Genomic DNA, 24,813 nt, shown 5'->3' with positions numbered 1-24,813 from the left:
GTACAAAAGTAATTTTTAATTCGGTTTTAAATACTAGTCAGAAAAGCTGTTTAGACACAAATTAGTATTTTAAAAATGGCTTCTGAAATAAAATATTGTTTTTGACTTTGAAAAAAATCTGTGATTTGTGTTTCCTATTTCACGGATTTTAAAATTTTGTTAGGCGGGGATTTGCTTTACAAAAATTTATAAACATTATCTATTAATCAAATAATATTTCCAGCACTTGAGAGTACTGGGCAAAACCGGCTCAATTATAGTCTGACTATACCAACCCGTTTATTTGTTTGGAAAGTCCGTTAAGCATGAAGGGTGAAGTGGATGCCAGTATTAGTGCCATTCTGGTCACATTCAGGTTAGAAATTACCAATCCATGATTTAGTTGACTTAGTTATGTGCACTTTTTATCTCATTAAACGTTTTCGTTATTGAAATCGGTGGGGGGGGGTATACACTATAGTCAGTCTATATATACAGTTCACCAATCGAATCAAAACTGTCACATTTTTAGTGACACGCGTCATTCGGAACATATTGTCTCTAACGATAACTCTCCTAACACCAATTTGTAACGCATTATCTGATAGGCTATTAAGAAATAAGTTTAATGGAAATTTCAAAGGTCACCAAAGCGTGAACTTTTATCGGTATATGTCAGATCTGTATATAGGTCTGTCGAGATCTGATTTTAATCAGACTGTTAGAGACAGAACAGATATCAAGATAGACTGCCTTACAAACGGAGAAAATTTCGTAACTAAAGTCAGTTTGAAATCCCTTGCGCTTGATGTACTTCATCTTAAACAAAGAGGTGATAATGAACGTGTGTGTATACTTTTGTTTCTTCATCAGCGCAAAGGGGTTGGTGGGACATGGTAGAAGAGCGCGAAAAATATTAGGGAAACAGACAAACATATAAGCAGACGGGGGGAAGAAAGAGACCATAAGGCACATAGTGATAGAGACGACGACGAATACAGAAGAAAGTATATGTACACACGAGCATGTGTATACGACAGAGTGGGTGGAGTAATCAAACTCATACAATTGCTATAGTAATACTAAATTTCTGCATAAAAGTAAATTACCCATGAACCCCATGTTGTCAGGTGTATGCCAAACAATAGTTCGATGTCATTTATAATGTAAATGAGAGATCACTTTTAATAACTACTCGTCTTGAAAATCAATAAGTCCTGACATCATTAATAGGAAAAGAAACAAAAATACAAATAAAATAAACCAACTTACCGACTCATTTTCTATTCGTGGTCCTTTTATACGTATAATATAATTCTGCTCTCTTCCGCTTTTACTCCAATAGAATTCGACAGATACAGTCTGTGTAGTCTGCAGAGAAAAACCCTTAGCAACCGTCACGTGATGATCAAACTCTAGACTTCCGCCAAGTTCCTAATAACGAGAAAGTAATTTATATTTCTTTGATTGGAAACCTGTTGCTACAGTGAGACAGAACATAATTGATAACGTGTAATAGTACACGCTGCTAACAATGAACGCAGTTATGCTCCCTTTTTCCATTATGTGTAGTATCTATTGCAGTGTCTTTCTGGTTCAATAAGTACCTGAGATTCCAATAGAAGAAAGTAAACTTGAAATATAAACTGAATGATTAACCCCCCTATACTAGTGTTTGGCATACCAAATACGCATTATATCTGTCGCCCTTGGCAGTTGTACCAAAAATGTAATCCTTAGGTGATATCCGGATCGTTAAATCTACTGGTTTCATATACTCAGCGAGGAGTGCATCTCGAAGTAGGAGCAACAACCATGGTACAGCGTTATAACAATGGAGAGCTTTCATTCAATATCGCTCAGATATGAGAGTGGATAAAAGTAGATGGATACAAATATAGCCAGGTGTGTAGAATTCTATAAGTCACAGATGGAATGATCAAAGCCTAGTTGTTAAGCCCATAAATACAATTGGTCATGGAAGAAATGGTTGGAAGGATTTTCACAAGAACTTCTGTTGTAGCGGAAAAGAGGGATTTGGGGGCTTTTGTACCAGGGATGAACTTTTAGTATTTTCACAGCCTATTATTACAAAGTCACTGTTCAGTTGCAAAGCAATGTTTGTGTGCACGATGTAATAAAAAAGTCAATGTAAATTTGTTGGATTTGTTTCTGTATTGGTTGTTGATTTTGGTATTAAACTTTACCAAAACGTGTTCTTGAAATCAGGCATATATTATATGCTGTATTCTTTACTATGATATCGACTGTATTTGCATATGTAATTTCTGCCTCTTTTGATACCGGGGATCGGTTTATGAAACCAGACAGTTTCAAACTTAATCCGTATCACTTTAATTTCTGTCCTAATGGTTTTATGAACGAACGAACATCGTCGGTCTTCTGTAGTTTATCATGATCATTTATAGGGAAGAAATGGTTAAATACAGTATTTTGAAGTAATGTTGAGATATTATTAACGAAAAAGAACATCGTCCGATCGTGATTCTAGGACATATACCTTTGAATGGTTCATTGGCCTCTTTCCGCTATTTTGTTGTTGTTGACTCTAGCTAGATTAGTCCTGAACTTAAGTTGAAACGTTTCGTATTCTGCATCGCTGCAACCAGTATATGATATAGTTTGAAACAGTGTCCATAGTCTGTTACTAAATTTTAAAAGTTACCATTTACCACTGAAGTTTTAGCAATCTACTAACCAACATGTTATTACTCTCACTGAAAGAAAAATAAACCTAACACCATGTCTTTTTTTCTTTCTTTTTTTCTTATTTCAATACTGTCCACAAGGAACAATCGACAAAGAGTTAGCATGCGGTTAAATTTCGGAGTTTTGGTTTCAAATATCATCGGAACCATTTACTGTAAATCATTCATGGCTCAGATTTCAACCAATGCTGAGGTCCATAAATTGTTCTTTTGGATTTATGGTTTCATATTCAATTACTCATCGTAACCTAGGTGTTGAAATTATAGCAAGGAAACATATTTAAAAAAATAATTAACAAACGGCTGATAAATCACTACATGCATGTATTGTCAATGAAATAACATATTAGATGACACGTTGTGCGTTGTTCTTTTAGATAAATGATAGTTTTATAAAAGTACAATAAAAAAATTATTGATGAAAAGAAAATATGAAATCCTATTCCAAAACAGACTGGAAAGAAAAATACTCCGAGAGATTGCATCTCGACAGTAGGTTAAAATTCCGCTACACATTATACATACATACTAAATCATGACTAGAATGGGCAGTTAAACGTGACATTATTACAGATGTAACACTGACTATTTTAGTAATATCGATATAAGACTGAAATAAGCCTACATAGCGCTGTCACAGTAAAGAGCAAATAAGACTTCTGAAATTCCTTAACTATTCCTGAATTTCCTCAGAAATTTTCTAATTCGGATTTTAACAACTTTTAGAAAGAATACAGTGTGAAAATGTATCACTGCAGTGTGAAGAACGTGTCGCTGTTAGTTATTACGGGACTTAATTCGAGCTAATGCTAAGACTGAATAAATGAACGAACTAAAGTTTCGAAGAGCTAACAAAGCACGGTATCGGTGATTCTTTTATTAACTCCTTGGATAGGCAAGGGAACGCAAAGGACACAAACAATTATCCCAATTCGCAACAATCCTGAGTTATCCGTTTTCGCAATGCTCTGATAATGAGATATGGAGCTTTGGATATAACAGACAGCTTATATTCTTGTTAAGATATTATCAGAATCTGAATGAACATACGCGGTATTGCCACGACCAAACATTTTAACTTAATCTGCTCGGTCGATCTGCCTGACCTTGTTTCGGGTCACTACGAGTTAAGCAGGTTACACGCTTATTACTTGAAGTAATGCGTTACGTCGCGTACTGTTCGCAAAATCTGAAATCTCCGAAGTCGCATAGGTCATGTGTAAATTAACATGTTTCCATCTGTTACGAAAACTGTGATAGGTTCAAAGACAATTTGGTTACCATAAGTTGTCAGTTGTTGTTATACGACCCGTCCACCACATTCAGTTTTTCATTTGTTATGCCACCCGTTTTGCCTTTCTTAACTCCTCAATTTGATTTTTCGGGTACCATTACGAGCGACCGCTCCGGTGGCCAAATGGTTAGAGCGTCCGCCTCGGATACTGGAGGTCGTCGGTTCGATCCCCAACCGACTCATACCAAAGACTTATAAAAATGGTACTAATAGCTGCCTTGCTTGGCGCTCAGCATTAAGAGGTTAGTGTTAGGACCGGTGGACCTGGTGTCAGGATAATGTGACTGGGTGGGACATGATGCTATATGTCTGATGCCCCAGTGTTAGACATCACTATAAACAGCCACACTACGACATCGTAGCGATATGACCAAAAAATTGTTAAAACTACGTTAAAAATCTAAATCACACACACGCCCGTTATGAGCTGCGGTTGCCAGCTACACAGAGTTCTGTTATGAGCAACGATGACCAGCTACATATGGTAATGTTATGGGCGAAGGTTGCCTCTTACATTAAGATTTTGTTTTATGAGAAACGGCTGCCAGCTACATATGACACTGTTATGAGAAACGGTTGCCAGCTACATATGGTACTGTTATGAGCGACGGTTGCCAGCTACATAGGGTAGCTGGTCGGTGTTGTCAGCTGCACCCAGATTTCCTTCAGTGCAAGGGGCCACAGTTGTACAAACTTGACCTGAAGTTTTACGTCTAGACTTAGGATACTTAGATTGGTAAAATTTAAGGATAAGATAAATTTCATCCAATGATATTGCTAGATTCTAGACTTAGGTTAAATGCAGACTCAATCATTGTTTGGGGAATCGAGATGAGCCGATGAGTCCATGATCAAGCTGAAAGAAACAGAGGCATTGTTTTCGAATTTGGTGTTTTGATACAACATTTTTATAAAATAAATGCATATTTGCATATTTTGAATTACCGTTACTTAATGTTGGTATGCGCTATGTTTAGCGCTTTCATCTTTGGATTTGACGTAACTTTGTCGGAAAGACTATTATAATTCGGCAGTTTAAACGTCAGCCAAGCCTGACAGCAAGAATAAATATTGTGGCCATTATTAAAACCAGAGTAGATAAATGGTTGCGATATTCCATTCATCCTAAGCAGGTACTAGGACATGAAGGGATTAAGCGATAAGCCCGATTATTGCTTTTTAGACTGAATGTAAACATTATCAAAGTCTCTTTGTGTTGAGAGAGATAAATTCATTGGCAACGTTTGTTTTCCGTGCAACGAGAAATTTTAGTAGCAGGTCATTACAAGTTGCATAATGATAACACATCACCAGAAATGTGTGCAAGGCATAGAGGTAAACAGTAACTGAAAAGAAAATCCGAACGCAGTTGATCTCCTTAACTGGATCAGGAAAAGGAAATCATTGGTAAAGAGTAATATTTTGCCAGTGTGAGGTTTTCTACCATTTTATGTATGCTTATCAGAATTTTTTTTGATGTTGTTGTTGTTGTTTTATGTGTAACGCCATTTCTCAGCACAGGATACAGCATAACTGGTGGGAAAAGAACCCCGGAAAACCTGAGTAAGAACTATCGACCATGGAAAGCTACAGGCAAGCTTTCTCACGTACCCACACTGGCCGATCACGAGACACAATCCACGCGGACAGAAGTAAGATGACAGTGATCGGTAAAGGCGAGAGCTTTACAACCACTCGGCCACTCAGGTGCCCCCTAATTCGTGAACGAGAAAATAAAAAAATTCCGACTTTGACCTACGTTTTGAACCATACCTCTTTTTCCCTGATACGAAGCAAGTGTTTTGCAAAATGAATATTCATTCAAATGATTCTGAAAATCACACTATACGGCGACAAAATTAGCAACGAAAAGAAAAAGAAAGTATAAAAAAGCTAGCCTTAGTATATATCAAGTTAGTATCTAAAATGTAGTGCCAATGCCTGTAACTTGTATGCCAATGGCTATAACTTTCGTGCCAATGCCTATAACTTTCATGCCAATGCCTCAAAAGTCTGTGTTAGTATCGTGTAAAATCGATTTAGTATCTCTCTATTTTTATCAAAGTATCGTGTCATTTTGATAAATTTTAGCTTTAAATACTAAATGGACATTTCGTGAGAGATTAAAACTCGAACCTTCAAGATACTAACGACTGTCCCCAAGTTAAATCAATTCACTTGGCCCTAACTCTCTTTCAAACAGAAACATCGATACATAGTATAATAAATCTATCACACATAACATTATGTTACAATTTTACACCTTTTTTCAAACGCGTAAACGAACGTTTGACGGTTTGTTAAACATTTCCACTGCATCATTTACACTGAAACTACTTAGACCAGTGTCAGACTCGTAAGTCAACAGTTCCCATGATGATATCAGGACAAAAATGTGCTAGGAATGTATTATTCAACGCACCGGACGAATTTCATTTTATTGGCAAGCATACAAAACGATTTTCACCTCGGATTATAGTTAGTTTAGGAATGTTCTTATGTTGGTTTAAATATTTTAGAGATGCGCCGAGTTTTCCTAACAACCACGATCATTGTTACTATGCCGAAACAAAGCAAGTTTAGAACATTTTTCATTATGAATGAGATGCGACCATGCGATTATAACGCAAGTAATTTAGATCCAAACGATTCTTAAAGCCATTTTATGTATAACTGACGGTGGCCATTTTTATATTATAACTGACGGCGGGCATTTTTTATGTTCTAAAATATCTGGCAATTACAAACTGTATATTTCCCATAAAGCATGAATACTAAAATATTTGTTTGGAATTGTGAACGTAGAGTAAGAAACGATAACGAAATATTTCATAAGTGTTACATATATTATGTTCGTACTGGAATAGCATTGTAAGGAGAATAACAAACTTCACATGCACAAATTCAATCACAGATACATTCCAATCACAGTTACATACAAATCCCAGATACATATTAATCACAGATACATTTAAATCATAGATACATACTAATCACAGATAAATACCAACAAAGTACCAAATCTTAAAAACGGACAGATTAAAAGAGTTTAACTTTCCAGCGACATATTTTTTAATATACGATCGGATCAGAAGACCCTCGTAAGTTGATGAAAATTCACGTTTATGCGAAATCTCTTGCTGTTTATTAGTATATTTATCTGATTGTTTGCTATTGCTTGGAAATATGAACTACGACTGAGAATATTTTATTATTTAAAACGTTTGGGATGAAATATGGGTAGGGTAAAAGCGTCAATGATAACGTATTTATTACACTTCACACTCGTTGAAAAATGTAGATATCAGGTGTAATGGTTGGCGTGTGTACAGAGAGCTTATCAAGAAGGGAGTGAAGTAAGCATGAGTTGATAATAACTTTGTAGTTGTCTGAAGTTCTGACCTAGCCACAATTCAAATATGGTTGAACTATCAGCACGTCAAATTAAATGCGGTAAAGACTGGCACGTCTTGCAATTACGGTCATGGTCAAATCACAAAACGAAAAGAAAACTTGTTAAAATTTTGTCTAAACCTCGCCCATCTTGTTTGCATAAAGAAAAATAAGTGTATAGTGTATCATTAAATTTTAAACTTTAATGATATAGGTCACTTTAAATCAATGTCTATATAATTTCTATTTATTAATGACATTTTAAAAGATATGAGAAAAATTATAGTGCCAGAGCGGCGATACCACGTTGATCACTACTCGCAGTGACTGAACACGCAGTGCTTGTTAATATTCGATAGTCTGTGTATGTACGGGACACCTCTTACATCTAAGACAAAAAGTTCACATTTTTCGGAAATAAGTATCGATTTTAACTCTCATCACAAACATAATCCTGTTTGAAAACATGGAGAAATCGGACATTGACTAATGTTGATTGAAAACCTAATTTAGTAGCAGTCGAAATTTATGTGTAGCATATGTGACTTATCTTGACTGCAAACTTGTTAAGGACAAAAACAAAATATTACTGTTAAATGCAGAAATAAATATATTTTTTTATTTTTTTTATATTTGTATTACAAGCAAAGTCAGAATCATTCAAATCTTTTCTTTAAAAGATGTTACGCTCTGAAGTGTGTCGGATATGACGACTCTGTCATGTTTCTTCAGGACACACACTCCCAAACTTCTCACCGTATCAATCCGCGCAAGAAATGCGTTAACGAAAATAAAAATCTTGTTCATTTTCGTATGAAAACAGTCATTAATTTGACAAATATACAATCTGGCAACAGTATACGTACAAGCTAAATTTGAAAAACGTCGCTGCCCTAATATTGTAAAATCGTTACTTCGTTTTCTTCTTCTTCTTCTGTCTTCTGGTTTCTAAGGCGTGAAGGGGCTGTGAGTACACGACTCGGTCGGGATAGGGTGCCAGTCCATCGCAGGTTAACCGAATTAGATTTTAGTATTTATTCATAGCTAGGTCGACTGGAGCAATCAGGTTTAAGAGGTCCTGGGTTCATTTCGAAATTCTGTCGTCTGATTGGCTAACCAAACCTCAAACAATCAATCAGACATTAGCATTATAACTCAAGTGTGAGAATTATTGGTAATCTTGGCACATAACTCATGACCTATTGATTCCGTGCCTGCACTGAGTATCACTAGGCTTAACCGCTTCATAGGTGCACAGAGCTTGGCGAGAATATCTGAAAATTGGAAACTTCTGTAGAACGGGCACTCAAGTATTTGTCCTGTGTGGAGTGCTTTCCTTCATATGGAGTTTAAATACATAACTGACATCAGAGGAAGAATTTTATTTTGTTTGTTTTATGAACAGCTGTTCTATCTATGGAGACTTTCACGCTCTGTTCCTTACCAGACCCATCATTATAAAACTTTACTCAACAAAACTTTATTCAACTCCAAATCTTAGCAGAAAAAGGTTCGCACCAGTTAAAGGACTGCATTTGTCAGTCTCGAGTAGTAAGATTTATGTAAAAGGGCTGAATTTGTCAGTCTCCGGTAAGATTAATGTGACATTTGGTTGTTGTCTTATTTAACATTTCTTTCAGCGTGTGGTATTTGGCTATATCATGTCGATGAAAAGGGAACTAAGTGCCTTTCCCGAATACACACTGATGAAAGCGTCACGGACTGATAAGGGTGAGTATAGAACCCTTAACCCTTGGAAATCAAGTACGGAAAGGGGGGGGGGGGGGCGGAGGCGTAATTAAATGTTTCCAAGATTGACAAACAAGACTGTGTTTCAACCACAATATACCCATTGATTTTATCTCTTGGTCATGTATAATCTGGCCACCGCCTGTATGTTTGTAATTGTGTCATACTAAATTACATACATTCGTGCGCCCGTACACATACATATCTTCGGATCTATTCATGAATTCAGATTTATGAAATCTATTCACACGTAAAATATTTAACAAATTAAACGTTGAGTACAAAATCTGGGTTCAAGGAATTATTAAATGTACCAACAATGCAGATTTCGTATGCATTTTAGCTAAATTCTGTAATGGACTTTTGCTGTATGAGAAAGTGCTCATTTAGCGATGCATACAATGGGTTTCTTGACTACGGAATTATCCAGGTTTTCAATTTAAAACCTGTCACCCTTTTCGTACCAAATGTCACAACGCTTGTCCGATAAACGAAGTACTCATAGGTATTCTATGGAGACAACCGTGGGATATACAATGACTTTGACATTTTTTAAGGATTTATTCAGACCTTACATACATTCATAATTATGAAATAAGCTTTTCTAACACAAGAAGGTAACCTGAGTTGTGTCTGTAAACCACGAGTATACACGGAACAGGTTTCACTAAGAAATCCTGGTCTTATTTCTTATTCCTTACAAAAAAAAAAGACAAATACAGAATAAATACAAGTCTCCATATTTTACGCTCCATTTGTTCCCATGTATAGGGTAATTAAATTTAGAAGTAACACGATAACTTTATGCCCTTTTTTTTAAATGGAAAAGAGACACTCCTGCAAAAAATGCAGTGGCCATGTGAATGACGGGAGACACTAAAAACTTTCGAGTGTAAACAAATGTTTTTAACAGAAAGCAACTAATTTGTATTGTTTATAAAATCATGATGCAGAAAGACATACTTATAATATAGTCTTTCAATTTCCTGTTCAACTGCACATTGTTAAATCAAGTAACATATAACAATTTTCGGGGGTGGGGATCTTACAATGAGATAAAATGACAAGAATATAAATTATTATTTACTTTGAGAAGCGTCACTTATTAAATTATTAAATCCAGTATATAAAACTTTTAATGTCACATATTTAAATCTGGAATTTCAATATAAAACTCTACAATTATAATTTCTCGTGAATACGGACAGCCATCACAATTGAATGGTGGCCATTTTGTTTGTCAGATAAGTCCACTAAGTTCTTTAAAGTCTTTATAATTCGCAGTACTTCACCGTCTTGATTTGGGTTTCTTAAAACACATGGATCTCTCATTCAGCCCCAAAGCTCATAAAATATTTACATAGGTGAAAATTGAGCACATGTAAATATGTGTAAATACAAAGATTATACAGACCGGTACCTACAAGAGCAGGCATAGACAAAAATCAACAAACAAAATCACTTTTCATAGATTAACTGAATTCGCCGTCCCCAGGTGCCACTGAAATGACTCAGTTGGTGGCGGTGTACAAATCGTGCGTTTTTGGAGTGGTTTTATAATATTTTTTTCTCTCGATGCAATGTAATAAATAAAAATCACTATTCATTGGTAACTGAATTCGCCGTCCCTATGTACCACCCAGATAACTCACACAGCTGGTGGTGGGGTACAAAGTTTGCGTTCTGGAGTGGTATATAACTGAGAAGGATGGTTAACGCATTCCAGATTTTACTTGGTAGCACTTAAGGCTGCAGTTGCAGCATGTTCGGATTTCCACTAAAGGAAATAAGGGTGCATTAGTCACTCTGATTAGCACCCCAGTCAAGTGCATATGCAAGTATCAATTTTATGCTTCTTGCAGAAAGGCATGATAGCATCGGCCAGTGCAGGATTCCAGACCCACGTCCCTCAGATCCAGAGTCCGCAATGGCTACAATTAATCCACATTGACTCGAACAGTCGTACAGTGAAATTTTGATACACACACTCACCCACATAACTAAAGGAAGGAGCAAAATAAATTGTATAATATTATTTTTATTAAATAATATTTGAAAAATTAAATCTCTGCTATCTAAAGTAAATTCAAGTATTAATCTGTCTCAGGATTCAGAAACACATTCCGACATATTAAATAATAATAATAATAATAATAATAATAATAATAATAATAATGAACATAAGTCTGTTCTATTTTTGCACATGTTACTAATCAACAAGTAAAATCGCCATTAAAAATTTAAAAAGATACATTTTTCAAAATGGTATTAACATACCTGAAGATTTATACCTTGAAATGCTGACATCATTTCCAATTAAATTAATGTACGAGTCATGAATTTTGGTCGATGAATAATAAACAGGCCAAATATTGCCATGATGGAATCCATCTAATAACAGTTGACTTCTGGGTAATGAAAATGTATTGCATACATTTGTATCTAGGATAAAATTAAGGTACTATTGTCAGCATTAGAAGAACCCATCTAAAGTCAATGTCTCAAATTTAAAATACGCTGTACAGTATTTGAACTGTGGTAAAAGCCCCATTTGGTGCCAATGTGCCGATGATCAAGCCACGGTCTAGATGACTTAAATAATTAGGCAGTTTTAAAAGGTGGGGTGGAGGTGGTGGGAGTATTTGCCAGTACGGTTGCATGAGAATTCATCCGCTTCCACCTCGACGTTAAATAGAAGTGCGCGCAATTTCATGAGATGCCGAATTGTTCCCTACCTCAGTTCCAAATAAAATCTGCATTGCATGTTAAGTATACAAAATATTTACCCTGCCTCCAAATTACCCCCACCCCCCACCCAATAAATATTGAACACACTCCTGGGCACTCAGAGTGTTAAACACTTTTGCATGGATCATTCTTTAGATATTTACTTAATGCAGGTGTACACGAACAATCTGAACAGCGCAGAATTAGTAAACTTTCTCCTTTCATGCCATAATAGTGATAGATAAGACCTAATCTATACCTTTATCGCGGCAAAAATAATTACCTAACTACAACACAAAAACAGTTGGTTTCCAGTATTCATGTTTAGTAGAATGTTTTTGGATGTTCGTCTGTCTGTGGATACTATTTAACATATTGTGCTTTGTTATGTTAATACTATATCTTATTTATCGCATATTAGAAAGAGTTCCGTTCAAAAGCTGTGTGTTTGTTGCTCGATTGAGAAAAAAAAACAAAACTCCTCATTTTAAAAAAAAAGAGATGCTGGTTTTACAAATCGTTGTAATCAAACACCACTGTGATAGGTGTATTGACACAGTTTGTGATATACACTGTATAATGTGGAATGAGATAAATTTGCAAGTATGAAGAAATTATCAACTGGAAATGATCATCAGACTCATCGTCTTCTTCGTCGTCGATCCTTATTGCTATTGTGATAATGGAAGTAAGAAGTTCTAAATTTCTTGAGCACCAGGACTAAGTTTAGATTTATAACCCAAACGAGAGAGAGAGAGAGAGAGAGAGAGATTCACCTAACCAGAAATACAAAAAAAAAAAAACAAACAATGCAGTTAAGTCCATCATCAGTTTCTGGCATTGTATCAACAATAAAAGAAGGTTGAAAGCCGCAAATTAGTTTCATTAACTGTAATTTATTTTCACTGCTAAACTTCATTATGTATTCGATAATATGGAGATCCTTTTTAACGTAAGATTTCCACTGATTTTCAATTACAAATTTATTATCTTTGAACCTGAGTTTTCTAGTTCATCTAACACAATCAACTAATCTGAAATGAATAGGCGCTTTAATCAGTCTCGCTTTATTATACATGTATGACATTATATGTGTATAATTAATTGGAGCACTGAATGATGAAAACATGCTGAGGTATGTTTTCAATTGAAGAGCAGATAAAATACTTCAATGGTTGACAGAATGTGTATACAAAATGACTAATAGCTGAATGATGCAAAACGTAGATACACTAGTCCTAAGCTTGTATCTCTGATAGATTTCGATATTTTTTTAAAACGTCCATACACTTACCATAAATATATTTTAACCCGTGAATATACTAAGTAAATCTAAGAAAAACTGTCAACCTAAAATGAGAGAAGCAACAGTAGATGTGGACAGATAAAAGGGGTAGGTGAAAGTAAGGGCTTATCCAGGTTCATAAACAGTTGCGCACGGATCTCTGAATATTTTTTCGAAGAAGATTTTGGTCTGAGAAGGGGATGATTCATTTTAGTGTAAGCGGCCAACTCTCTCTCTCTCTCTCCCACACACACACACACACACACACACACACACACACACACACACACTACCTAAGCGCAGGTTTTGTTTTTTGTGTGTGGGATGAATAGGCTGTGAAAGTAAAGAACCATCACTCCTACTACATCTGGGTTCGCTACTGATACAAAACACTTCGTGACTGCCTCTAGGATCGTGGGTGAACCTCGGGCTCTCGACCCATACCCAGCAACCCACCTACCCAGACACTTACTTACGAATAGTACAAGGATTCGGTTCCAGGAATGTCCTCTTTGTCAATATAAACTACTTTAAAATTGCTGATATCAGGATTGGTGGGATTATATTGTCTTTATTATATGTGCCATATATGTGAGATCTTGTCTGATGGTTTGGGCATAGTAGAAAATAAGAAGATAGTTGGATCTGAGAGAGAGAGAGAGAGAGAGAGAGAGAGAGAGAGAGAGAGAGAGAGAGAGAGAGAGACTCTGTGTGTGTGTGTGTGTGTGTGTGTGTGTAAAACAATCCGATACAAAAGGTGAATTACCAAAAAAGGAGCTTATAGGTGAAATGTCATCCAATCCAATGGATTTATATTTCAATACACAGTTTTACATTGATTTACACTTTGATTTAACACATACAATAAATGGATACTAAGTGTACAGTGGATTGTAACATTAGCACACTCTTTCATACACTATCCTGTGATACGAGACCTTTAAACTGACACTGTGAAAATAAAATACAATTAGTCTCAATAAACTGACAATTGATATCTAAAACTGTTTTGAAAGGTAAAACTGGCGTTCTCAGTTTCATTTATCCGATTAAATTCCTTAAAATAACGACAAAAATATACTTACAGACTTGTCGAGCTGGACCAACTATAGATAGCTGGTTACTACAGACATGGCGTCTCGTTACTAGGGAAAAATCCATAGACACCGTTACTCCTTTGATCCAACGTTTATAAATTTAACCTGATGTCCTTTTTATTACAGGTTTTAGAACAAAAATCTAACAAAGTATAAATTCATCAAAGAGGTAAAAGTTTCAACATTTTGACAAATTAAAATAATTTACCTTGGAGTATAACTGTCATTTACTGCGGACCACTGTGCGACACATCTACGTTGACTATAGTTACCCTTATTGTTCGTCACAATCCCGTGACCTCGTCGCCTATTATCGAAGCAACGGGGCGTGTGCTACCTAATATTGTACGGCTGTTGAAATGCTCTCATTTATATCTCTGTACCTGTTTAAATGGGGAATTTTCTTTCTGTAAAGAATATGTCTTAATACCTTTACAAAACTGATAATGAATGAAATTAATGCGTTTGTATGGTAATTGAAAAGCAATTCGTACAGAAAACGAACTGTTAAAATTGCTTAGAATTACAAATGCTCAATAAATTAAATTTTATGTATATCCTTGGTTTACCTTTTTAATAAAGTTACTTATCACAATGTACGTGTCAGTAAAAGAGTGCGACATGACGTATAGTAAGTTATATTGCAAGATTACAAACTAATTTGTTTTATCTTTTTCTTCGTGTAACTGTAAGTGGCAAATGTTTTAGTGTTCATTTTGATTCGGTTTTAAGTTAAATATCCTTAAAATAGTTCATCTTTCCAGAATTTCGAACTAGCTGAAAAATAACAATTTCGTATTTCAGAGATGAAGTATTTTCTTCAACGATAATGAGATGACGTCATATTTAAAACTAGATTTCACGTACTGTTAAATAATAATAATAATAATAATAACAATAATGTGGACTTAGTACAGCGCCTAATGTTTAGCGCTTTACAATATTAGATAACGCATAAAAGCGCAACATCGACAAGATTACAAAAACTAACACCATTAAACAAAAACATGCTGACAATAATTAAGGAAGTAAACATTATTAACTCTTTAAGTCTGTTCTTATTGTCGAAATAGGTAAATTTTAAGAGCAATCTTGAATGAGGACACATTGTCCTTGTGTCTAAGATCCATGGACAATTAGTTCCACGAAGCTGGTCCATGGTAAGCCAAATAATGTTTTCCTTACGACTTCGTTTTAGCAGTGGGAACAACGAGAAGCAAGTGTTGGAAGAGAAACCTAAGTTTCCAGATGGAGTATACAGATGGGTGATGTCAGATAAGTATACTGGACTCTAGCCAGTCAACGAAATGTAGCATAGTTAACAGATTTTGTGTTTGATTTAGGACCGAACGTGTTGCCATTGAAGGTTACAGAGCGGGTAGGGGGTTGTGCTCTCATTTCTTCGTACTCTAATGATCCGAGCAGCCTTGTTTTGTATAAATATAGTGTATATGACACGCTCCGGTTTATAATAAATAAGCTAGACCACTTCGAACACTGAGTAAAACTCGTTGTAACGACGAATGCTCGACACCTTTAGATCGTACGTCAATCATCATCATCGTCGCCGTTGCTGTCGTTGATATCACAATAATGATCGTTTGCAAAAATAAAAAAGACTGACAAATACGAAATCACCAGAAACCACACGATGACAAGGACAGTCTGGACGATAAGGACCATCTTAGTTATAGAAAAAGATGGAAAAACATTTTTTTTTACAACGTGTGAGTAGCTTAGAATAAGGAGATTCTACATTATGTCCATTGTCGTCCGCTTAATAATAGTTCAGACTCTGAAAGTATAACTGTAGCCGAGGACACTTTAACGATATGATAACCCTGTCTACACCTTGGTGGATCGAACAGATATATTGATGCTTTGTCCTAGCGACATCTATTGGATTTCACGAGTTGCTTCCCTTAGTATATGATGCCAACTAACCAATAGCGCGGCGCATTGTAGATCGGCTGAAAATGGTGAAGGAAATTGACTTATAAAGGATACTTTGTTAGTTTAACATCGAAAGTATGACTATATATCAGAAGGAAACCATTACCGGTGTATTTGAGTGAAAGGTAATTGTGCAAACAAAGACCGGCACTGTAAAATTGCTTTTTTTTTATCAATCCATTCAAGTTGTGTACTCCCCTTGTCTCGATCATGTAGGAACAGTGCTAAAATTTGAGCAACGTAATTTTAATTGGATGCAATGGCTTGCCGCCGCATCCAGTGAAATTCACAGACCCGAAGCACATAAATATATGCTCGATACGCCAAGGTGAAGATAGGTAATCATATCGGAACCTTAGCTAGAGAAGATGTAGAATTCCAGATCACTGAGATCTGGAAGTTTCCAGTCCGGTAGAAGCATGGCACACTAAAGAAACTATGTTGCAAAGTTCTCCAAACACTTCTTAGCACGTCCGTGATACGCATAGATATTAGGTCGACAGTTATTGCTTAAGTTGCAAAAGTGTCCAAGCTGAGCGGGATATGCGAGAATACAATTCGGCTAGCTTAGTTTGTCTTTTTTCCTTTGTGTGTGTGTGTGTGTGTGTGTGTGTGTGTGTGTGTGTGTTGGTTTAAACGGTACTATCAGCTATTTATTGCCAAGCAGATGGGAGCTTTGTTCCTTCCACCAGGACATTTCGAGGCAGCCGATCAGGGCCAGCCCGGGCATATATCGAACTGCGTCTCTGATAATACGCGTCCAACGTTCAACCAATTAAACTGACGTGGCTCGTTTAAATAGCATAATTCGAACGGACGGTTTATTTAGCTGCCAAAAAGGAAATAAATACAAATTTGTGCCGTCTTCATACAATATAAATCATGAAAGATGGTTGGAAAACATAGCTGTTCAGTCTCTTGGCAGTGGATCTTATCGTAACTATTGTATCATATCGCAAACTTCAAAATTTCACCGATCTCAAATCGTATAATGGGCCCAGCATTATATACCAAGTATGTGATCTCTGGAAACCGAATTTAATCAGAATTTTGATTCAGCATGGTAAATAAGCATATATCACATATAAGTTAGCTCTGTGCATATTAATTAGATGATCTTGCATAAAACTGTCTGAGCTTGTTATCTTTGTAGATCTATAAAGTATATTTTCCGTCAAATTCCTAGAAAATCTTTCGAAATAGGTTTACGCAAACGAGTTCTTTCATGAGTGCAATTTATGAGGAAGAGACCGTGTTAATTAATTATACCTTTATCTTTGGAAATAATAGTTATCGGCTATTGAAGAAGGATGAAATCAACATATTGGTATAAGGTATGGAAGAAATTTTTGATAGGATTTCGTGTCCAACTGTTAAATTATTTAAGCCAGGTGAGTGATGTCAAGGTCACTTGGACCTGTTCTTAAAGATAACTGCTACTACATGCGCCCAAAATATAGTAAGCCTTCTTTACCTAAAGTTCACAGACTCTTGCCCAAGACTTCTTGTCATATTCTGGGGCTGTCTTACGGATCGCTTTTGTTTGTTGTTAAGCGGCACGTCAACAAATTCAAATGCCATGCACAGGGTCACACCACGGAGGCTGATCCGGTCTGATCTGGATATAATTCGGTAGCGAATCCCCCACGCTAGCCAAAGGGCGGGTAGCTTATAGACGATGATGCCTTGTGGGTTTGACGCCATCTATTCAGCACAATATAGACCATACATGGCGGCCAGTGTATCTTGTTGAAGGAGAACAATGTAAAACTTCGGGAAGAATCGCCGACCCGCGGGAAGCTACGGGCAAGCTCATATACCCAAACTGGCCGAGCTCGAGACTCGAACTCACGCGTACTGAGGTGAGATGTCAGTGATTCGTAAAGGCGAGTGCATTAAACTACTCGATAACCCGGGACTTGTGTAACGCATGGACTAAAATTTCACCATTTGTAAGTCAATTCGCGTAATTCTTTTGAATGACACATCAAATAATAGTCCGAGTTTCCTTTGACCCTTGCCACCCCATTTTTGATAGTTGGACATTTATATTGGGGTGTATGCAAGTGGCCAGATCCGGGTCAAATTTCAGCAACGACGCACTTTCGTCTCGTCTGTCTGACTGAAGACATAACGAAAGCTATGATCGCAATTTCAGAAAATAAATCATATTCCTATCGATTTTATGCAGGGATATCTCGATGAAATGTCGTTCAAGTTTCCTGGGCCGGCTAGTAAGCAGCTACTCCATGCCGGTAACAAATGGTGTCGGCGAATTCCAACTTTTCGATAGGGAATGGACTCTGGCCCTACACCCCAACATAAAATGTCCAAATATCAAAAATGGGGTGGCAAGGGTCGAGGAAACTCGGACGAATCAAATAATCAATAGAAGATTGAGAATTATAGATTAATTCTAGTGGTCACTCCTGGGGTACTTCTTTTCATTAATTTAAATTGCTTATCAGTATCTATTCACTGTACATGATTAATGTTTGATCACTAATTCATAAAAATTAAACGGATTTTGTATAAGGAACTACATGAGCTGATAAGTTCATTCATTCATGTGCCGATTTAATTGGCACATAAGACGCTTTTAAATTAATGTTCTTGTTTAGCTCATATTTTATATTAAATTTAATTTTTAATTTGCATATGAATGCGTTTAGGCCTTCATGGAGGAATAGACTATTGCGAAATGTATGAGAGAGAGAGAGAGTATTTGTATTGTGTCTATCATTACATACAAGCCTATGTTCGTGCGTGCATGCATAATGCATCATCATTCCTTCTAAACTACTGAAAAATACAGAATTGAGGTAAGATGGATACAAATATGCACAACTTGTAATGGCATATATTCCACCCACTCCATTTCCGGGTACCTTATGGTCGGAACACGAATTTTCTTTTCTTCTTCATGAAATCAATTGTCGTTTTATCTGATAGTTGTAAAGACCTGAAAAGTAGTGATGGCCATTTGTTTTTCTCTTGTGTTTTGCACCTAGCTTTTTTGTTTTGTTTACCAAGGCATATTCAAAATACCAAAGTGCGTGCCTAACAACTATTAATTACCCCATGTGCAGATGTAAATTTACAGCTGCACATAATTACCACATACACAGTTCACTCCGGTGCACTTTCAGCTCTAAATCAACTTTCCCTCAAGTGACTGGTAGAAATCATGTGTCAGGAATAGGTTCACACTTGTGAAGTGTAAAATTGAGCGACTCGGACCAGATCCAGACCACAAAAGACAGCCGCATATTCGTCTAGCATACATTTTGTTATAAATCATGAAAGAGATTGAATTTGCCTCGAGACACCAAAACTACTTCACCTACATGCCTCAATCTTCCACAATATTAGATTATTATATATGCCACCTTGCTGTGATTCAGCTTTGAAATGCGGACTGAATTGATACGCAAATACTCTAGATCACAATAAAGTTCTTGTAGTTTGAATGTCTTTGAAGACTTTGTTCTAAAAATACATTGAAGGCTTTTCTCCGACTATTCCATAAATGTAAGAAAGTTGTTATTTTGGGGATCATTAAAATAAATTAAAAAATAAACAAACAAACAAACAAAAAATGCATATTAAACACGACTAATGTACAAGGTAGAAGTGATCTATATTTTATTTCATACATTTGTGAAATTTAATTTTTATGCAAAGTTTGAACAATTTAATTGAAATCATGTTTCCAGTGTCCTACGTAAAGACCCTTTATGCAGGACAGTGGCGATCTGATTTGATTCAGACTGAGTTTTTTAAAGTTTTAATCATACCTTTATGATTTATAAAGCTCAGAATCAAAGCAAGGGAGCGATAGACAGTTCTCCAGTCGTTTTTCTGCCAGTCAAATTATGTATAGGCAGTGGGGGTGGGGTGGTCTACTTCCGAGCATTTATATTCCTTATTTTAGTAGTGGAGCCGTGGTAATTGAATAGTTAGAGCACTAGACGCTTACTCAAAGGGTTGCGCGTTCGATACCCGACCAGAAAACCCCGCGTAGGCTGCCTCAGTGTGTCGTTGGGAATATCAAATAACTTCTTTATATTTCTGGTATTCTCTATGGGAAAAACAAACAGCATACATCTAAAAGATGGGGTTGGTATCCAACACGTACAGTTTATCATTTGCAGATGCTTTTCATTACTAAGAACGGCGTAGAAAACGATAAGGCGACATGCTACATCGTATATCAAGATGGGGTAGACCTACTCGCTTTTCACATGCCATGGTAATTTCCACTCGTGCGTGTTCTATTCATGCCAGGAACATATAACTGCTACACTTAAAATAACACTGGACAACAAATTTTTACAAAAGTCATGTTACTGAAATAAAATTAGTCAATTCTTATCAATTTTTATGTGCTGAACACGAATATGACAGTCAAATTGCAAAATTGGCTCTAGTTTTTTTGTAATCTGCAAGAAATTAATGTTTACATAACGAAATGCATTCCAATAGTAAAAGGTCAACTGTAATAGCCTACCTATAAAAAATCAAGTCATTGACTACATCTTAGATTTCTTCGCCTGTCTCTTGTACAGCTGTTCGGGAGCATCTCTGAGGAGTGTCCAGCAGTAGTCAGCCAGCATTGTAGTGGACCATTTTCCCTGGTATCTTTGTTCCATTGTTGCGATATCTTGATGAAAACGTTCGCCGTGTTCATCACTAACAATACCACAGTTGCTAGGAAAGAAATCCAAATGGGAATGAAGGAAGTGAATCTTTAGAGACATATTGCAGCCAAGTTTCTTATACTTCATCAACATGTCTTCTACTAGTTCCTTATAGTTTTCTGCCCTAACATTTCCGAGGAAGTTTGTAGAAACTAGGCGAAAAGCATTCCATGCTTGTTTCGCGTCACCTTCCAGCAAGTTGTTGAACCGGTCATCTTTGAAAAGCTCTCGAATCTGAGGACCCACAAAAACTCCCTCTTTAATCTTTGCTTCGCTGAGTCGAGGGAATTTTTCATGCAGGTATCGGAATGCTGGCAAAGTCCGGTCAATGGCTTTCACGAAGTTCTTCATCAAACCTAGTTTGATGTGAAGGGGTGGTAGCAAGATTTTCTGAGCCTCAACCAGAGCTGGGTGTTGGATATTCTTCTCTCCAATGGCTACATTCTGCCTGTGAGTCCATTCCTTCCTCATGTAGTGCATTTCCCTTGCTTGGCTATCCCACTCGCATAAGAAACACATGTATTTTGTATATCCTTGCTGCAGTCCCATTAAAAGGGCAACTACCTTCAAATCACCACAGAGGTGCCAGCTGTACTTGTTATACTCAATGGAATTCAGTAGCTGCCTTAAGTTATCGTATGTCTCTTTCATGTGGACAGCATACGCTACTGGAATAGATGGAAGAATGTTTCCATTGTGCAAAAGCACAGCCTTGAGACTCAGTTTCGAAGAGTCCACAAATAGTCTCCATTCTTGTGGGTCATGAGTGATTTTTAAAGCATTCATGAGGCCCTCAATATCGGAACAGAATATCAGATTACTTTCCTTTCTGAAGAAAGGCTCCAATTGCTGGTGGCGCTTTCGATATGCAGTAATTGTGACATCTTCTTCTAGAAGATTCCATTGTTGGAGTCTTGATCCTAGCAATTCTGCCTTGTTCTTTGATAAGTCCAAATCACGAATCAGGTCATTTAGTTCTTCCTGTGTTATTCTGTGTGGGGTTGATGATGCACCACAGTGAAAATCTGGATCACTGCATGCTGATGGACCAGGAGAAGAACAGGTCGACTCACCTTTGTCTTCGTCAGATGAATCAAGAGAATATTCTGCTGGAGGTTCTGGAATAGGAAGTCCCTCACCATGTGGAACTGGTCTCAATGCAGACGGAATGTTTGGGTAGACTATTCTCGACTTCTTTCGCTTCGTTATTCCGCCGGAAAGAGGAGGAACCAAGCAGAAGTAACAGTCATTTAGGTGGTTGCTTGGCTCTCTCCACACCATTGGGACTGCAAACGGCATTGATGACCTTTTGCAATTCAACCACTGTGAAAGCTGTGTTGTACATGTAGCACAGCATATATGCGGAGCCCAAGGCTTGTCTTGGTCACCAACCTTGCATCCGAAGTAAAGATGATATGCCTTCTTCACTTGAGAATTGATACTTTTCTTCTGGTTGGCAAATGTCACTTCCCCACAAATATAGCAAAAATTGTCCGCGGTATTAACACACTTTCGAGGCATTACTGTTCTTTATTGTACGTAAATGGATAAAATAATAAGTTTTATGTAACAGTAGCTTGAACTGTCTCGCACAACGTCTAAAATATTTTAAATGCTGAACCTATCTGATTGGGCTTTATATAGTACACTGCTTACGTCAGCTTCAGCAGCCGCCTGGCATTAGTATAATAGGCCTACACATGTATAGTACACTGCTGACGTCAACTTACTTCAGCAGCCGCATGGCATTAGTATTGTATTGCATCAGAAAATGATGCAATCAACTGTGGATGATGTGAGCATGATGGTATTATGCAATGTTACATCATTATTCCGGATGTTGCTGCAGTCCTACTGGAGAAATTTACACAGTGAAACATAGAAAATGAGGTATATGAATATCTTCAAAACGAGAGCCAATACAAATTTTTCACGGTTATATTCGTGTTCGGCACACCAAAATACTACAGATTAGGGCCTTTTCAAGTCAGTAATGATTTCACTGTTGACCAGTGTAATTTAAGGGTGATATAATCCAAAAGATCACTATCATATCATATAATGGGTTATAAAATCTGTTACTAACGGCACCTTGTGACAGGCAGGGAGGGGGCGTGATGGGGTACAGATTCCACCCACCTGTCAGTCAACTTTAATATACAGAGCATATTTATTTGTATCGAGTGAATAATACATTTTTAATAAAGTGTGTGAAAATACCCCAGTTATTCACCCTGTGGATGAAACATATCCGTTATTCACTTGGAACAAGTCATTTTTGTTTACTTTTACGTTCGAACCTATTACCTTGCAATATGTAAAGATTGAAGTAGCATATTTCTTACGGTATCCTCAGCGATAATGTCTGTTCACCAGCTATTTTTAGCTGTGTTGTATACATATTCACACAAAATATCAGTAGTAACATAATTCTCTTTCATAATTCAAAGTAAAAAAAAGCACATTAAAAATATATGAAGACAAGTATATACATGTTGTGGGATTTGAACCAGGTATTATGCATGACAGGAAGCAATGCGTACCATACAACATCAAAAAATGGCGTGTCAGACTTCTTGGTCATTGTGGAGTGACGGGTTGTTATGCTGCCACGGTGGTAGGTGTGTTATGCTCCCAATATTCTATTTAAATTATTATAGATGTCCCACCCAGGCTCGACTTTGGTTGGAAGTTAAATTAGTGAAAGATAGATGTAAAGCTCCGAGCCCACAGTGTGCAATGCGAACGGTTAAATGATTGACTATACAAAAAAGTGAAATTCAACGAATAACAATTTAATAATAATTCAGTAGTCAAGTGCTTCAAATTTCTTAAGTACTCTCCTTCCGCTCGACCCTGTGATATCCTATTGCATCATTTGATTAGTAGTGTGAGATAGCTTTCTTCCCGTCCTTGTATTCTAGTCATCTGTATATTCTTCTCTCCTATTCCTCCAATTCTATCTCCTCCTCCTCCCAATTTTCTCCAAATTCCTAATCCTCCTCGACTTCTCTATACTCCTCCTCCACTTTCTCCTCCTCGACTCCTTTTCCTCCTCCTTCTCGACTCTCTCCACTGACTAGACTTGTCGGTTCCGATTGCTCTGCTAGTCTTACTTCCGTCACCCCTCTTAGAGACTCGGGACTTAAATGAACCGGAGGTTCTATCCCCAAAAAATCTTCCTTTACGAAGCTTTGTCTTCATTAGAATCTCCTCTCTAAGTTTTACCGCCAAATTACGAGTTACTTCCTCGGAGTAACGTTATATTACTCAGCAATCTTCCTAGGCGAGACTAAATTTTCGCTTGCTAGTTAGAAGTTATAATTCGGATCGAAATTGTTATCACAATTCGTATTGGATGTCGTTTTGACCCGATCCAATCAAACTTAACGGACAATGGCCTTCTCGCAGCCTGTCCACGTTCGGACGGATTTAGAACACGCACCGTTCCCCCCTCGTGGTTCCTGTGATCTTAGGAAAAAGCTGTAACACATCGATGGGAAGTCGCCCGATCTAACGTCTATGCCGACCCAAGATGCCGTATCTTCTCTCTGGTCACAGTAACATCGCGTGGAGATTACCTTTTGCCTGCGGCAACGTTTAGACATCAAACCATGGCTCGTAATAATACTTTTGTTTATATACGACTTACTAACTGGGGCTGAGCAGACGTGACAGTGACAATGTTATTAATGTCAAATGACCGCACTAAAAAAATTCTTGATAATTCTCTTACTCCAGTGAATTATCTCACTTAATTCTGTTGGAATATTCACTAATTCAAAGACTGGAATAAATTAAATCGCAAATCTCACTGGACCACTATAAAATGCTATCGCTGGAAAAAAACGCAAGCTATTGATGGTTTCGCCATTTTGCTATTCGAGGCGCTCACATTCATTTGTAT

General features: G+C 37.0%; 1 protein-coding gene across 4 annotated transcripts in view; it reads right to left on the bottom strand.

Moving 5' to 3' along the window:
• Positions 1 to 14,597, bottom strand: part of LOC149785736 (tektin-3-like) — a 40,457-nt gene extending 25,860 nt beyond the window's left edge. For 2 of the 4 annotated variants that reach the window (XM_089979619.1, XM_089979622.1), the window contains exons 1-2: positions 14,242 to 14,395; positions 1,252 to 1,413 (exon numbers count right to left, since the gene is read on the bottom strand). In XM_089979619.1, coding sequence (XP_089835745.1) covers positions 1,252 to 1,259 — 8 coding nt within the window. In that variant the 5' untranslated portion in view covers positions 1,260 to 1,413; positions 14,242 to 14,395. Of the gene's footprint in view, positions 1 to 1,251; positions 1,414 to 14,241; positions 14,397 to 14,461 lie in introns of those variants that run through there. The other 2 variants (XM_089979620.1, XM_089979621.1) reach the window with 2 other exon arrangements.
• Between the last annotated feature and the right edge of the window lie 10,216 nt (positions 14,598 to 24,813).

The sequence above is a fragment of the Sinohyriopsis cumingii genome, chromosome 13 (genome assembly GCF_028554795.1).
Source record: "Sinohyriopsis cumingii isolate HCF-2022 chromosome 13, ASM2855479v2, whole genome shotgun sequence".
Lineage (NCBI taxonomy): Eukaryota > Metazoa > Mollusca > Bivalvia > Unionida > Unionidae > Sinohyriopsis > Sinohyriopsis cumingii.
This window is presented reverse-complemented; position numbering and strand designations above follow the sequence as displayed.